Below are 15,727 nucleotides of genomic sequence, written 5' to 3' on the forward strand. Positions count from 1 at the left end.
GAGAAGTATTTCAACAACAGTCAGTGCGCGAGTCTGAGGCCGGCGGTAGTCTCTCTGTAGTGTGAATGTGGAAACCAAAAAAAAAAAAAAATCATAAAATAAAACATATTTAAGGTACACCAAGGTGGATTAAAATAACACATTTCGACAGAGGTAAGCGGTTGTCTTTTGGTACACTTCAACCGAGTGGTTTTGAGAATACAGTTAAAAACAACGCCGTAGTTAATTTGAAGAACAAGGAAGGGTTCCCTAGCCTAGTAGAGCGCTTGTCATCGCCTTGATGATGTCTGAAAAAGGTAACCAAAAAAAAAATACATTAAAATAAAAACCCACGCTTGCGACAGATATATGCATATGTTGTTATTATTTTCTGTTTTTAGCAGTCCAGGTTTTAAGAATATTGTGTTCTGTTTATGTTTTACTGCTGATGTGTGTGAGTGTTAAGGTAAAAAAAAGGAACACACGACCCCCGGTGTTTTGGCTTTTGCCCAGTACTAAATAATTACATTACTAGCTGCTCAAAAGGTGTGTTTTGGATATATTTGTATGGTTTATTGGTATTTGTTTATTTTGTATAGAAGTCGGTGTGAGTATATGTGCTTTACCCCGACCGGCTAGTTTACATTTGTACTCAACATACGAAGTGTTTGAGGGCTTGGGGCCTAGATTTATATTTATTGATTTTGGCACAGCCGTGACACTAGCAGTGTTTTATTCTTGAATATGGAGCGGGGTGACCTCCTTTTCAAACATGTGATAGTTGTAAGTAATTTGACAATTTCTTGTAGTAACGGAGCTCGGCAAATGCTTAATCTGGAATTGAAAAGGTATCGGTTGTGCAGTGCGCACCACGTCCCGTGTTTGCACATCTCTGCACTGTGGTGAACGAGAAGAAAGCCGCGTCAAGTATTGATGTAGTGTTGCCATAGTGGAAGGGAATCGCTTCATTTTCATTATAAAACAAAACAAATAACCTTCATTTTTTATGATCGCGTGTGTGTCTCTTGTTTTTAATCGAGCGACTGTGTAAGCGGCGTGGTTACGGTTTTGATTTCTGTTGTCCAACATGGCGGAGGTCAGCTAGGCCTTCGGTTATGCTGAATCTTGCTCTTCAGTGCAAGGCCGTCCGTGTGTGTGTGTTGTGTTTTTTTTTTTTTTTTTTTTTTAAATTTCGAAGACGAGTACTTTAACGAAGGAGACGCATGTAAAGTGTACTTGTGTTGATACATTAGACTCGGTACAACTACAGTTAGCGGTTTCATGTTTGAGCTTTTTTCATCTGAAAGTTATTTTAAGAAATCCATAAATGTGGTAATTGTAAGTGTCGTGCTTAGTTGTGGGTCTGGGCTGGCATTAATTTGAATTAATAATACGGGCACCCTGCTTGAATTCACAAGAGCCAGCAGGCGCTAAATTGAAATATGGGGTCTTTTGAGAAATAATACTTGGTAGTAAGAAGATAAGCTATTGAAGATTTACACACCCACTTTGACCATGCTAACCTGGTTCAGGTCCCAGGTACAGGTGCACTTACTGTCAATGCCTAGTGTAATGGATGAAAAAGCAAATCCGATAGGTGTCTGGCTCTCCAGTCACCAGACTGAATGAAACAAGGTAGAGCTCCTCCCTTTAAGTTCTGCTTATCCAATGAAAGTGGTCAATTTATGGAATATGTCATTATTCTTAGTAAGATGCTTGGAAATATGATTTATTGATAAATGCATATTCAGAATTGTTTGGATACAGAATATTTTGCTTAAATAATATACAAGGTATATTGATTAAATCCTACATTTTGAAAACAGTAAATTAATGAAGTGTCTACAGTGAAATATAGTACATGTACACATTTCAGTTGTTGGTATAGACTAGCAGTGAATTAGTCATGCAATGCTGAGAAAGCACAGTAAACAATTCCAGCAGACATGAAGAATATGGTTCATTTTGCAGCTATTGTTTGATACCTCTGTGACTCGCTCAAGTGAAGGAAGTGTGTCTACTTGTACCCTGAAGTTACATACAGTAATGCATCATGCCCAGACACGCAGGTCTTAAGAGGCTAAAACGCTAAACAAAACCTGTTTAGTAGGCATTCAATCTAGTGTTTGTGTGTCAATTATGTTTTCCCCTCTCTTGTTCTTGTCTGCACCTCTGTCAGGAATTCATTCTTTACCAGAGGGGAAATTGATTTGTGTTTTAAATGTGTACCCCGAATCCCCCCCCCCAGTACAGTGTAATATTCTCAGTCAAAAGACAGGCAGTTCTGACAGACAGTTCTGTAAACGGCTGCTTTGTATCCAAGCCCCTTTTGTGGTCCTGTGGAATGTGTGAATTGAACAGTACTCGGCGAGAGCCTATTTGCGTTACACTGTTTTAACTCCTGTACCTGTCAATACAGTCTGTTCTAACTATGGTATGAAAAAAGTAGCCTTAAGCTGAAAAACAGAGTTGGTCATACTATAATGCACACAAGAGATATGCTGTCTAGCTTAATCTGTAAGCCAACACACAATTCTAACTTTTCACTTTTTCTTTCCTGTCATACATTGTTTGATGCATTCCTGTTTAAATCACGTTTATCACTGTTCTTTGCATCACTGGCACACGACGAGACCCCTCTTGTTTTGTTGATGGTTCAGAAGCTATGTTTTAAAAGGTATTTAGTAGCAAAATGTGTTTTTGTTTGTTTTTTTTTCTTTCCGGGTGGTGGGGGGGTGGGGCTGTCCGACTTTCCAACATGCAGTATCATTCACAACAGGATTTCTCTGGATTTTCATAAATCATCCAGAATTTGAACAGTAGTGGAAATGCTACAGTATTTGTAACTAGTTCCTGGATTGCCATGTTCCTTAGGCCACAAGTTTTACACTTTTTAAAGTTTAAAAAATTGAGTAGTTCAGTAGTTAAGCAGTCGCTTGAAACTGGAATTCGGCATTCGGCTCAGTTTCTTTGTCTCTTGTTTTCCAGTTGTAGGTGGAGCCACAGTGCCATGTAATATGAACCATGCAGCCCAAGCAGTGACTCCTCAAGGGGAGTGGGGAATGTTGTAGACGACACTTGAAACTTTTTTGCTGGTTGCACAGTACACAATGCTGCATTGCTCCGTACTTTAGTAAAGTTATTTAACTCTCCACAAAGGCTGATGCAGATTGCCTGTATCATTTTATGGCTGGACTTTCAAGAAAGCCTGAAGTTAATCCTGAAAACTATTTAAGTAACAATGAGCAACTAACTTTATTTATTCTTCAAACTTTGGATTGGGAATTTAAAACCAAGGATACGTCATGTTTGTGAATTTGCCTAAAAAAAACTAATTGGATTGCAATCTTTTTATTTATTTTTATATATTCACATTGACCCAAAGGTGGCTCTTCATGTTCCACAGACAGAAGAGCAAAGTGGTCTCGCCCTTTGGGTTAATCAAGGTTTTTTCTCTTTTTCTCAATGGGATCGAAGGAGATGTTTCCATTTAGTTTTTTCTTAATTGCTAAATGAATTTGAGAAGGACTGCACGGCGGCAGCGGCAGCAGCAGTAGGTTTTTATTCGATGTTTGCGTGCAGAGTGAACTCCACACACTCTCCCTCAAGGCATTTTGCTTTGGATCTCTCGAGCTTAAGGTTTATGAGGAGGGGCCTCTGTTATGGGGTGTTTTGTTTCTATGGAAAACGAAATGAAGTCTTTAGTTACTCATGACGGATAAAGCTACATTACATTGTCTTTGGAAAGGAGTCCTTGAACTGTTTACATGCCTATCAGGAAACAAAGCAAGCAAAAGTAAAGGTAATCTTTCTAATCCTTTTGTGACTTCTGTCACTAAATCTTCCCAAAGTGACTAAGAGTCACATGGTTGAGCAATGAACTTCTGCAATAGAAAGACAAAATGGCAATAGCCCAACAAAGGAGTTTATAAGGCCAACTGTGGCCTAAGCACATTGCTGTTCAATTTAGGCTTTTATTTATTTATTTTTGAGTAGTTTAAATAGCCTGGGATAATGTAATGGAAATCATACTGTGCATTGTAGCGTGCAGTATAAATTAAGACAATCCTATATATGCTGCTGTATTTCAGACTGAAATCCAGTGATAAGGGACATATTGTGTAGCTGGAGTCCTTAATGTAATACGTTGTTACCTTGATTTTCCGACACATATTTGTGGCACATCTCGAGGAGCTCTTTCAGTGGTGTTGAAACTTGCTGAGGACATTTTTAGCATGTGTTATTGAAGATTTTGAATAGCAAAGCATTCTTCTCCTAAACAAATCTTTCTCCCATGCTAAACTTGTTAACAAACAAATGGTTTGATGTTGAACTCCGACTCCCACAGGCGCTGTAGGACATGCAGGATTACATGCTTGCTGTCCAGGGAGAGGAGAGTTTTGCAGGAAGTTCGAATGCTGCTGTGCTTTTGTTTCTCTGACTGTCTGTTTCTCCTCAGTGTAATGGCAGAGAGGTATTTGTGTGAAAGCTGTGTTTTGATTCCATGATTTCTCTCTTGTGCTGCTGTTTCCATCCTGAACCCTCGTGAGTTTCTCTTGGTGACGATGTTGACAACCCTTGCATCATGCTTCAGTTTACAGGCTCTGCTTTTCTTCTAGACTGGCACTGCTATGTTTTGACAGCAAGGCTAAAAGGCTGTGGCATTAGGGCCCTGCATCTTAATGTACTTACTGTCATAGACAATGTATGGCAATCTATGCAAGCACACACACACAGGCTCAGTTAATGTTTAAAAAAAAAATAAAAATAAAAAAATCCCATAATACTATATATCTAAAAAATAAATAAACACTAGACTGTATGCTTCCTCGCTTTAGTCTTGGTAGGGTCTGATGACGAGACCTGTCGTCTCCTTCACGGTCTGTATTGTCATCGACGTGACTAAGTGCTCTTATTTCACAGTGTGGTGTTTATACTGCAGCATGCCAGGTGTGATCGGCTAAGACATGTTGCTGCAATGTTATGTTTCTCTGTGTTTCTCTGTGTGTGACTTCATTCCTAGATGAACAGGGCACCCAGTTTGATGTGCATTAGACTTTGAACTTGCTGCATTGCTGTAATGGTACGTAATGGTGGTGCTGACTCTGATATGTTGAATGTGTCTTCTGCTATCCCGCAGGGTTCACCTCTTGGCCCTCTTCTTTTCAGTCGCTATATGCTCCCATTTGATAGCGTAATTAGAGAACATGGATTGAATTTCCACTCTTATGCGGATGACACACAACTCTATATAGAATGAACCCCTGGTTCCATGAATACTGACTCGAGGTTATCAGCCTGCTTGGGTAATATTGCTGTTTGGATGACTAACAACGTCCTACAGCTGAATTCCAACAAGACTGAGTTTCTACATCACTAACTTTGATGTCCTGTGGCCGTGATATTGCTGTATCAATTTCAGCCAGAAACTTGGGAGTTTTTATACTCCGGACTTAGTTTTGAGGCTCAAGTCTCATCGGTGGTTAAATCATCTTTTTACCATCTACATAATATTGCCAAAATCCATTCTCGCCTTTCACAAAGACTCAGAATTTCAGATCCGTGCCTTTTGTAACATCTCAAATTGATTATTGCAATGGTTTATTTTCTAAACTGGTACATCAGTTAGTCCAGAATGCTGCTGCAAGAATATTGACGGGCACAAAAAAATGCAACACATTACCCCGTCCTAAAATCACTACACTGGCTACTGTGTGTGCATGCGTGCGTGCGTGTATTTCTATGTCCCTGGGCGTCAGCAACACTGTGGCTATTCCATCAACTAGATGTGTTACATTGGGAGGTCGAAGCTTGTCTTCCTGTGCGCTGACTCCTTGAAACTCACTGCCACTATTTGTGAGATGCTCTGATTCTGTAGAAAAATGTGAATCTACATTTAGAACTAGTGCTGGGACGAACACAGGGTTTTCGTATTCGGATATTCACTAATAATTTAAAATATTCGTTAGTTTTCAAAAAGTAATAAAAGCAATTATGCTTAGAACGCGGGCAGGGGAGTGTGGCCCCTGTGTGTGTGTGTGTGCCTTTATTTTACAGCAAGTCGTTACAATATGTAACACAAAGTAGAAAAATACCCCAGGAGTAAAGAAAACATTGGGTAGACTTTGCTTTACCCCAATGAACTCACTACATAACAAAGGATGCCAAATAGCAGTTCAAGTTAAATGTTTTTGTTTATTCCACAAAAAAATTTACATAAAGTTGACTCTGGATTTTATTTAGTCTTTACTTTTTTTTGTTATTCCTTGCCATTGTTGTTTCTTCATAGAAGCCATAGACATGTTTTCATAAAGTAATAACATGAGGTTTACTTGTGCCTTTTTGTAATGACCACGCAAACCAAAAACTGAAATGTAACTTTAAACACTTCAAATTAAACAAACGTGGAAATGGCGTTGTAAAGACGAAGGGCGAAAAAGCTCACCAGTTATGGTTCTTCTTTATTACAGTCTACATAAGTCGCAACAAAAATATAATGTATACAATCTATATAAAAATTGCTACACAACATTTTAAGGAAGCGAGGCATTTCAGAATGACATGCTTGCCTTTTTTTCTGTCCCATGAGAATGACTCGCTCTAAAACTTTTAAATAGAGGCTCAAGAGCTGCTGTGTTGATCCTGTGTTGTGTTTATTATTTTTAATATATTAAATATCACATCACAGGGAGCTCTTTTTTTATTTGCCACTTTTTAAACTTGTGCAACTTCTGGTGAGGCTGTAAATAACTGCAATATATTTGTCATTTTTCTAGCGAATACAAACATCTTTTTTTTTTTTTTTGTATCAGAATACGTGTCAAATATTAATTCGGATATTCGTCTCAGCACTACTTAACACACTTGGTTTCCTAGGCTTTTGATAATTCACTTTTTTTATTATAATTTTATAATGGATGTTTATAGTGTGTGTGTGTATATTGTTATGGCTGTTTCTAATATTATGCTGTTTCTAATGTATCTTTTTAATGTAGTAGTAATTTTATGTATCTTGTAATGTAATTTTAATGTAAAGGTATGTACAGTGCTTTGAGATGTTGCCTACTTTTATACAAACATCTTCAGTCAATATATTTATATTCCTCCAAACCGAGAGCAAGTGAAAACCAATCCAGTTACATGAAATGTTTGAAAGCTGCATTTTACTTGCATGTGAAGAAATACAGATGGTGTAGTAGAAAACCAGTCTGTACTAATCACTATTTTTGTTTCTTCTTTTTGTTTGCAGAAATGAGTCGCCAGACTGCCACAGCACTCCCAACAGGTACGTCGAAGTGTGCTCCATCACAGAGGGTGCCCGCGCTGCAGGGCACCACAGCTTCCAACAACGACTTGGCCAGTCTCTTTGAGTGTCCTGTCTGTTTTGACTATGTACTGCCACCCATTCTTCAGTGCCAGAGTGGGCATCTGGTTTGCAGCAACTGTCGCCCGAAGCTCACGTGCTGTCCAACGTGTCGAGGCCCGTTGGGCTCCATTCGGAACTTGGCTATGGAAAAGGTGGCCAACTCTGTACTGTTTCCTTGTAAATACGCCTCTTCAGGATGTGAGATAACGTTACCACACACGGAGAAAGCAGACCACGAAGAGCTTTGTGAGTTCAGGCCTTATTCTTGCCCTTGTCCTGGAGCCTCGTGTAAATGGCAGGGCTCCCTGGATGCCGTCATGCCCCATTTGATGCACCAACACAAGTCTATAACAACGTTACAAGGGGAAGACATTGTCTTTCTGGCCACAGACATTAATCTTCCAGGAGCAGTCGACTGGGTTATGATGCAGTCCTGTTTTGGGTTCCACTTTATGTTGGTCTTGGAGAAGCAGGAAAAATACGATGGCCACCAGCAGTTCTTTGCTATCGTCCAGTTGATTGGAACACGCAAGCAGGCAGAAAACTTTGCCTACCGCCTCGAGCTGAATGGTCATCGGCGGCGGCTGACCTGGGAAGCAACGCCTCGCTCAATCCATGAGGGGATCGCCACTGCGATCATGAACAGTGACTGTCTGGTTTTTGACACTAGCATTGCGCAGCTTTTTGCAGAGAATGGAAATCTAGGCATAAACGTTACAATCTCAATGTGTTGATGCTGTGGATGAATGTTTGTTTGTTTTGAAGCAATTCTAACGGTTCTAGTGTATCACATTTCAAGTAGATTCGAGGAAAAGACATTTATTGACATTCACTGCCAAGCGTAACCCCTGTTTTTGTAGATGGAGGTTTGGGCTCAAGGTTTAAAATGCTGGCTGCATCTAGTAACACTAATGTAAAAAACACCTTTTATATAAACCACTGATACCTACCCCAAATGGGCAACTTTTGTAATAAAATAAGTAATAAAAAAAAAAAAACATAAACAAAAGCTTGTAAATTCTGAATGAACTTCAGTGTTGTAGATAGCATTGTTTTATTTTTGTTTTCCTTGACCAGCCAAGCTGGGCAGTACCATTTCAAGTCGCTGTTCCTGTCTGGTATGTCACACTACATAGTATTGCTGCTCTTTGTGTATTTCTGTGTATTGATATTTTTTAGTGACGTTTTATTTGTTTTTCCATTAAATAAATTTGAATTTCTTTCATACTTTTGGTCGTTACTTTAACTGTGATGTGATTTTATTTTGCTAACCCACAAACATTTAATTTTTTATATTTTCTTTTGAAATGGATGTAGCCGTACATTTCCCTTCCAGTAAGAGTTTGTTTTTGTTTAGGCTCTGACAGCTAGTTGGAAAATACAGAAATAATGTGATTCTTCTTGGTAACCGTTTAGTGCTAGTCCTGGTATGTACTATTGATACAGGGCAGATTTGTTTTTGTGAATCTGGCTTGGTACAGTATGTTATGTTTCGGCAAAGCAATTTCGAGGTTGTGTGTTTTTTTTTGTTTTTTTTTTTAATGTTTTATATATAATGTTACAGAGAGTAACATGAGGTGGTTGATTTGGTTGCTCGAGGCAGCTTTAACCAAGGCTGTCTAAGTAAAGCAGAGGCTAATATAGTTCATCTTTTTTTTTTATCATTCCTTGTCTCGTTTCATTTAAGAAATTTCTTGTCTTTCTCTTTTTTTTTTCTGATGTAAAAATCAGTATTTATAAACGTTGCTTCTGTTTGGAGCTGCATTACTGGCAAGAATATGAAATAGACTAATAGACAGGCGGGGAAAGTACAGGTTTGCATAGCAGGCTTTCAATCTTTTTAATTTTATAAAAAAACTGTTAAATTAAACAAACCATAATATGCTGCAATTGAAAGCAATACACCAATATTTTAACAAGATAAACTAGACTTTCATGTTGGCAATTCTGATGCATTTAAAATCAGTTTGTATTGCTAATCTTTAATTGTGTTCATTATAGCCAAGACTAAGTTGTGTTATTGCCACTTAAATAACATAATAGTAGTTTTTTTTCTTCATATTTTCAGTGGTTTATTTGTATTTAATAAAGTCAAATGTTTCTATATTCTCGCTGTCCTGGGGCCTTTTTCTTTTTAGTCATTGTTTGCCACTGAACCATGTCTGAAATGAGCTTGCACAGGCTGTCTCCACTGAACCATGTTTGAAATGAGTGACTGCTCTTCTGCCTGTTCTAATCTGCAATAATGTCCAGTGCTCCCTTGCTTTTTGGATTAGTGACCAAGACGTGAGAGGTGTCCTCAAGCACCAGATGGTTTGCAATAAAACTCAAGCTGCTGCTGAACGTAGGGCTCTCCTCGGCAAAGGGTTACCCCATAAAGGGTACCATCTGAAGCCTGCTTCCAGGACTGATGTCAATCAAAGGGCTTAATTTTTATTAATTTTTTTACTTCCATGTAACAGATGCATAACAGTAATAATGGAACTTGTTTCTGGTAGCATCAGCCTTCGTCTGTGTGTGTGTTTTCCACCATTTTGTCCACAAATTCACTCGACTTTACATTACATGCCATGTGCCTGCCCCAGAATTTGGTTATGAGTGTAAACCTGGAGATAACCAGAGCTATATGGACTACAGCACAAATATCATAAAGGATTTTCATAGTATGTAATTATTTGCATTTGTTTTACATGCTTTTGGGTTTGAGATAAACTGGAAAATTCAAATTGTCCAAAGAAAACAGACGAGGTTAACAAAGGGTGAGTGGATTTGAAAATGAAGACGGGTTCTTTCCATTTACAGGTAAACCAGAGCGGAGAAATGCGTTTGTAGTGGATCCCCACAGATTAGGATACCATACTCCTACCAGATTGTCTGCTGTTAATGTATATGTTCTTTAGTTGCATAGTTCAAGTTTTTAACTAGCATTTTTTTTATGGTCCTCGTATGTGATTTGCATGTCACAAATTTATATTCCAATACAAATGTCAAATTATAAATGCACATACAGGCACATTTCTCTGTTGAGTGCATAGACTAGCAAGGAAATACAGATGCACACGTATGCAAGGATTACAGCTTTATTTATGGCTCACATCTGCAAAAGCTTAATTACTTTACAATCAGTTAATCTGTTTTCCAAAATGGTTCCATAGACCATTATTAATGGTCACATTGTAAGGCAGTGGCTCTGCTGTTATAAAACAGAACTAAGCTCCATTGCCCTTTGTTACTTTTAGATGGGGGAATAATATTTTAACAATTTGGAATTTAACCTCTAGAATTTGCTACATGATTATATCACAGCCCCCCTCAGCATGACCAATGTTGTATTAATAACTTGCATCTGATCCACCAGACATGTCATTAAACAGAACGAACCGGGGAAGTCTGACACAGTTACCCTTCTCTTTCAATAAAGACAAAGGCCTTCCTACCATTTTATGGTAAATTCAGAATTTGACACAGCTGAAGGTGAAAGGTAATAGCCTCGCTACCCCTAGATACATTATTGTGAGAAGTGGACAGTATGACAAAACAAGGTGCACAGACTTTTCCATCCACAAATTACAAATTCCATTTGAAAATTGAACTAACAAACAGTTAAACATACACATGCTAGGTTAGACATATCTGAATGTAGTTACACAAATCCCCTACTTAAAATTTCAGAAAAGCCTTTTCACATGCATTCTCTATCTAGCTTAAATGTCCCTTCATTGTCTAAGTGGGAGTGTACACACAATCGTAATAAATGAACAATTATGTGATCAATGTTTTGTGCCAATACTGAAGACTTTTTCATCAATGCTGGAAGGTAAACATTTCAACTGCAATAATTGAAATCCTTGTAACCCTGCCAAAAATGTACATTTAATTCGTGTATGGTTTGGTGTGATGAGGCTCGGAGGGGCAGGGTGAGCTGTATGGTTTGGTGTGATGAGGCTCGGAGGGGCAGGGTGAGCTGTATGGTTTGGTGTGATGAGGCTCAGAGGGACAGGCTAAGCTGTGAACAGTGAGCTGTTCAGAGTTTGCTGTTCAGGAGATCATGTCTGCTCGTCACTGGGAATCCTCCGTCGAAAGCAGCGTTAAGCACTTCATCCAGACAACCTGCCATGACGAAATCCAGATCCGCTCGTACAGTGGCCGGGATTTCCTCCAGATCCTTCTCATTTCTTTTCGGAATTATAATTCGCTTTAATCCCGCTCTGTGTGCGGCTAAAGCCTTATCCTTAATTCCTCCCACCTATTTAAAACACAACACATAAAAGTGATAATCCAGGCGGATGGCACGTTTCATGCATATATGGCAGGCTGCTGTTTTCACATATAGACACCTGTGCACACTGGTCGTGTCAGTTCTGTGACCTCAATATATAGCCTTCAATAATGTAAGTAGTGTGAAGAACTAGCCCCAGTCTCTAATGACAATTAAATACATTAACAAAACTGTACCATCAATCCCCCCAGTAGATCTACTGGGGGATTTCATTAGAAAAGGCAAGACTGCAATTCTCAAATGGTAATTAGGAAAGAATTCATAGGTAACCCTTTAATAGGAAAGCTATGATGCAATCAATCAAAGTTACCCAATAACTACGTTAGTAATATTACTATTAATGTGACTCATTCAAACTGTTGCTGCCTGCATCAGCCATGTGGGAGTGTGCTGCTTGGAAAGCTAGGCTACTTCTTAATATGAGCAGCTGTGACCTCCTGTAGTGACTGAGGACATGTTTAAACTGTGATGCAACTGCAGAATAAATGCTAAAGACATGCTTAACCTCAGAAGAAATACATTCGCTCCTGTGCAAATTGTTCTAAATACATTGTTACAGTGCAACAATCCATACATAACAAACACATGTACAATCATGCTGTCTGGTGTATGCGTTAAAGGTCTGTCGATTTCTTCAAGCTAATTGCAACAGCAAACACTCCCAATGTTATTGAATGAGTGCACGCAGTAGGACCAGAGCAAACACTCCCAATATACTGAATGAGTGCGCACTGTAGGATATTTGTGCTGGGACATTTTCAAGCAAAACTCGCTCCCTGTTCTTTGGATTGCCTTGCAACCACAATAAAAAAAAACACATCCTCAGTTTCCCTTCCTAACTGAAAGCACAGCAATGAGACTGAAGCAGCTGACAGTGTGAGGGCCCGGTACTTACCGGCAGCACCAGCCCCCGCAGGGTGATCTCCCCGGTCATGGCCAGGTCGGAGCGCACCAGCCGCCCGCTGAACAGAGAGGCCAGGCAGGTTACTATGGTGACCCCGGCGGAGGGGCCGTCCTTGGTGACGGCACCGGCAGGGAAGTGCAGGTGGATGTCGGTGTTGTCAAGGAGATCGAAGCTCCCAGAGGCTGGAGGAGAACAGAGAGGAGCGGCTTTAATACCTTCCTGTGAAAACAAGAACTGCCTCGCCATGACCAAGTGTAATGAGAAAAGTGTCATAATACTGTCATAACAACACACAAATACAAACACACACACATATATATATATATTATATATGACCATGTTGTGTTTGTTTTAAAAGCACTTCATTAACATATTCCAACAAGGAGGGGGGAGTGTGGACACACACCCACACTCTGCATCAGTCTCATACTGCACACACACCTACACTCTGCATCAGTCTCATACTGCACACACACCCACACTGCATCAGTCTCATACTGCACACACACCCACACTGCATCAGTCTCATACTGCACACACACCCACACTGCATCAGTCTCATACTGCACACACCCACACTCTGCATGACGACTATCTGTCAGCAGTTCGATTTGGTGTCTTCATTAATGGATTCTGTGGTATCAATGTGGACTCGATGCAAAGGTCCCATTTCATACTTAATATCCAGCACAGAGCATGGCTTTCATTTGAGACGGCACACAGCCAGCGATGTTACAGTATTGTTTATTATTAATAAACAATTAATAATAATAATAATAATAATAATATTATTATTATTTATTTCTTAGCAGACGCCCTTATCCAGGGCGACTTACAATTGTTACAAGATATTTTTACATACAATTACCCATTTATACAGTTGGGTTTTTTACTGGAGCAATCTAGGTAAAGTATCTTGCTCAAGGGTACAGCAGCAGTGTCCCCCACTGGGGATTGAACCCACAACCCTCCGGTCAAGAGTCCAGAGCCCTAACCACTACTCCACACTGCCCTAATAATAATAATAATAATAATAATAATAATGTGTTCCTGCCACTGCCAAGCACTGAGGAGCCATGTGATCCATTTCCTGTGTGCTGCTCGTTGCCCTTCATACTCCCCAGAACTCGATCAGCGTGTACAGTCACAGTGTGTGTCTGGCAGGATCAGCATGTACAATCACAGTGTGTGTCTGGCAGGATCAGTGTGTACAATCACAGTGTGAGTCTGGCAGGATCAGGCTGTACAGTCAGCTCATCGTGAAACACATTACCGCGGTCACAGCTCATCGTGGTACACATTACCGTGGTCACAGCTCATCGTGGCACACATTACCGCGGTCACAGCTCATCGTGGTACACATTACCGTGGTCACAGCTCATCGTGGTACACATTACCGTGGTCGCAGCTCATCGTGGTACACAGTGCAGTTGCCTTGGCCCCCCCGTTACTCACGTACCGTTGGTCAGGTGGTAGGTCTTGGCGTTGCTCCGGAGCCAGCTGATGGCAAGATGGGCCGACTCCTTCATGACGTCACCCAGCTGTCCCGTCAGAGTCAGTTGGCCCTCCCCCTCCATGCGGCTGGCCTCGACAAACATGATCTCCCCTCCCATGGGGGTCCAGGCCAGTCCGATCGCCACCCCCGGCTGGCTCAGCCGCTCCGACACCTGCCAGCATAGACAGTGTAGAGAATCAAAGTCCAACAAAGAACACGCTCTCAAACACAGTGTAGAGAATCAGAGCTCAAACACACAGTGCAGAGAATCAGAGCTCAAACACACAGTATAGAGAATCAGAGCTCAAACACACAGTGCGGAGAATCAGAGCTCAAACACACAGTATAGAGAATCAGAGCTCAAACACACAGTATAGAGAATCAGAGCTCAAACACACAGTATAGAGAATCAGAGCTCAAACACACAGTATAGAGAATCAGAGCTCAAACACACAGTGCAGAGAATCAGAGCTCAAACACACAGTGCGGAGAATCAGAGCTCAAACACACAGTGCAGAGAATCAGAGCTCAAACACACAGTGCAGAGAATCAGAGCTCAAACACACAGTATAGAGAATCAGAGCTCAAACACACAGTGCGGAGAATCAGAGCTCAAACACACAGTATAGAGAATCAGAGCTCAAACACACAGCATAGAGAATCAGAGCTCAAACACACAGTGCGGAGAATCAGAGCTCAAACACACAGTATAGAGAATCAGAGCTCAAACACACAGTATAGAGAATCAGAGCTCAAACACACAGTGCGGAGAATCAGAGCTCAAACACACAGTGCAGAGAATCAGAGCTCAAACACACAGTGCAGAGAATCAGAGCTCAAACACACAGTATAGCGAATCAGAGCTCAAACACACAGTATAGAGAATCAGAGCTCAAACACACAGTGCAGAGAATCAGAGCTCAAACACAGTGCAGAGAATCAGAGCTCAAACACACAGTATAGAGAATCAGAACTCAAACACACAGTGCAGAGAATCAGAGCTCAAACACACAGTGCAGAGAATCAGAGCTCAAACACACAGTGCAGAGAATCAGAGCTCAAACACACAGTGCAGAGAATCAGAGCTCAAACACACAGTATAGAGAATCAGAGCTCAAACACACAGTGCAGAGAATCAGAGCTCAAACACACAGTGTAGAGAATCAGAGCTCAAACACAGTATAGAGATGAACAAAGCAATGTAAGAGCTAAACAAAGCAATTTAAATGCAATACATTGAACAGAGGAAATTCTATTCTGAATCAGCAAAAAAGTCCTGTAAAAGCATATGTATTTTAACAAGAGACAAACTTAAAATAAAAATAAAAAAAATACAGTTTCAATGATGGATATGATTAGAAAAAAAGCTGGAATGAGACACAGGCCCTTTCACTTCTGGCAGATGCCCCCACCCCCACCCCCACCCCCACCAGGGAATCCACCCTTGAAATGCCTGTAATGGAGTGGATCCTGGGCACGCATTCCTGCCCTGCTGTACTGTGCATTCACACAGACTCAGTATGTGTTTAATGTAAGACGATCGTCTGCCTGAATGGAATGCTGAGCTATAAAGGGTAGCAGGTGGCTCTTGTAAAAGCCCTTGACAAGGAAAATCTCTGCAGTTTCACTCTCAGTGTTGGGCACACAGGCCAGGAAAATAACGCACACGAACAAAACAGACATCTCTGCAGCACAGCACGAAGA

At 40.5% G+C, this 15,727-nt stretch overlaps 2 protein-coding genes across 6 annotated transcripts in view; one reads left to right on the forward strand and one right to left on the reverse strand.

Moving 5' to 3' along the window:
* On the forward strand, positions 1 to 8,570 carry siah1 (siah E3 ubiquitin protein ligase 1). Of its 5 annotated transcripts, none has more exons than XM_034041563.3 (3): positions 3 to 153; positions 5,003 to 5,062; positions 7,229 to 8,570. In XM_034041563.3, the coding sequence occupies exon 3, from the start codon at positions 7,231 to 7,233 to the stop codon at positions 8,077 to 8,079; it is 849 nt and encodes a 282-aa protein (XP_033897454.1). In that variant the 5' UTR covers positions 3 to 153; positions 5,003 to 5,062; positions 7,229 to 7,230; the 3' UTR covers positions 8,080 to 8,570. The 5 variants fall into 5 exon arrangements, with proteins under 5 accessions (XP_033897457.1, XP_033897454.1, XP_033897453.1 ...); XM_034041564.3 differs by lacking the exon at positions 3 to 153 and adding an exon at positions 3,691 to 3,781; XM_034041566.3 differs by lacking the exon at positions 5,003 to 5,062 and having other exon boundaries at positions 1 to 153.
* A 286-nt stretch (positions 8,571 to 8,856) lies between these two features.
* Positions 8,857 to 15,727, reverse strand: part of lonp2 (lon peptidase 2, peroxisomal) — a 28,541-nt gene continuing 21,670 nt past the window's right edge. The window contains exons 13-15 of the mRNA XM_034041557.3: positions 13,988 to 14,195; positions 12,520 to 12,710; positions 8,857 to 11,591 (exon numbers count right to left, since the gene is read on the reverse strand). Coding sequence (XP_033897448.1) covers positions 11,370 to 11,591; positions 12,520 to 12,710; positions 13,988 to 14,195 — 621 coding nt within the window. The 3' untranslated portion in view covers positions 8,857 to 11,369. The remainder of the gene's footprint in view (positions 11,592 to 12,519; positions 12,711 to 13,987; positions 14,196 to 15,727) is intronic.

Source organism: Acipenser ruthenus, chromosome 19 (genome assembly GCF_902713425.1).
Source record: "Acipenser ruthenus chromosome 19, fAciRut3.2 maternal haplotype, whole genome shotgun sequence".
In the NCBI taxonomy this organism is placed as follows: domain Eukaryota; kingdom Metazoa; phylum Chordata; class Actinopteri; order Acipenseriformes; family Acipenseridae; genus Acipenser; species Acipenser ruthenus.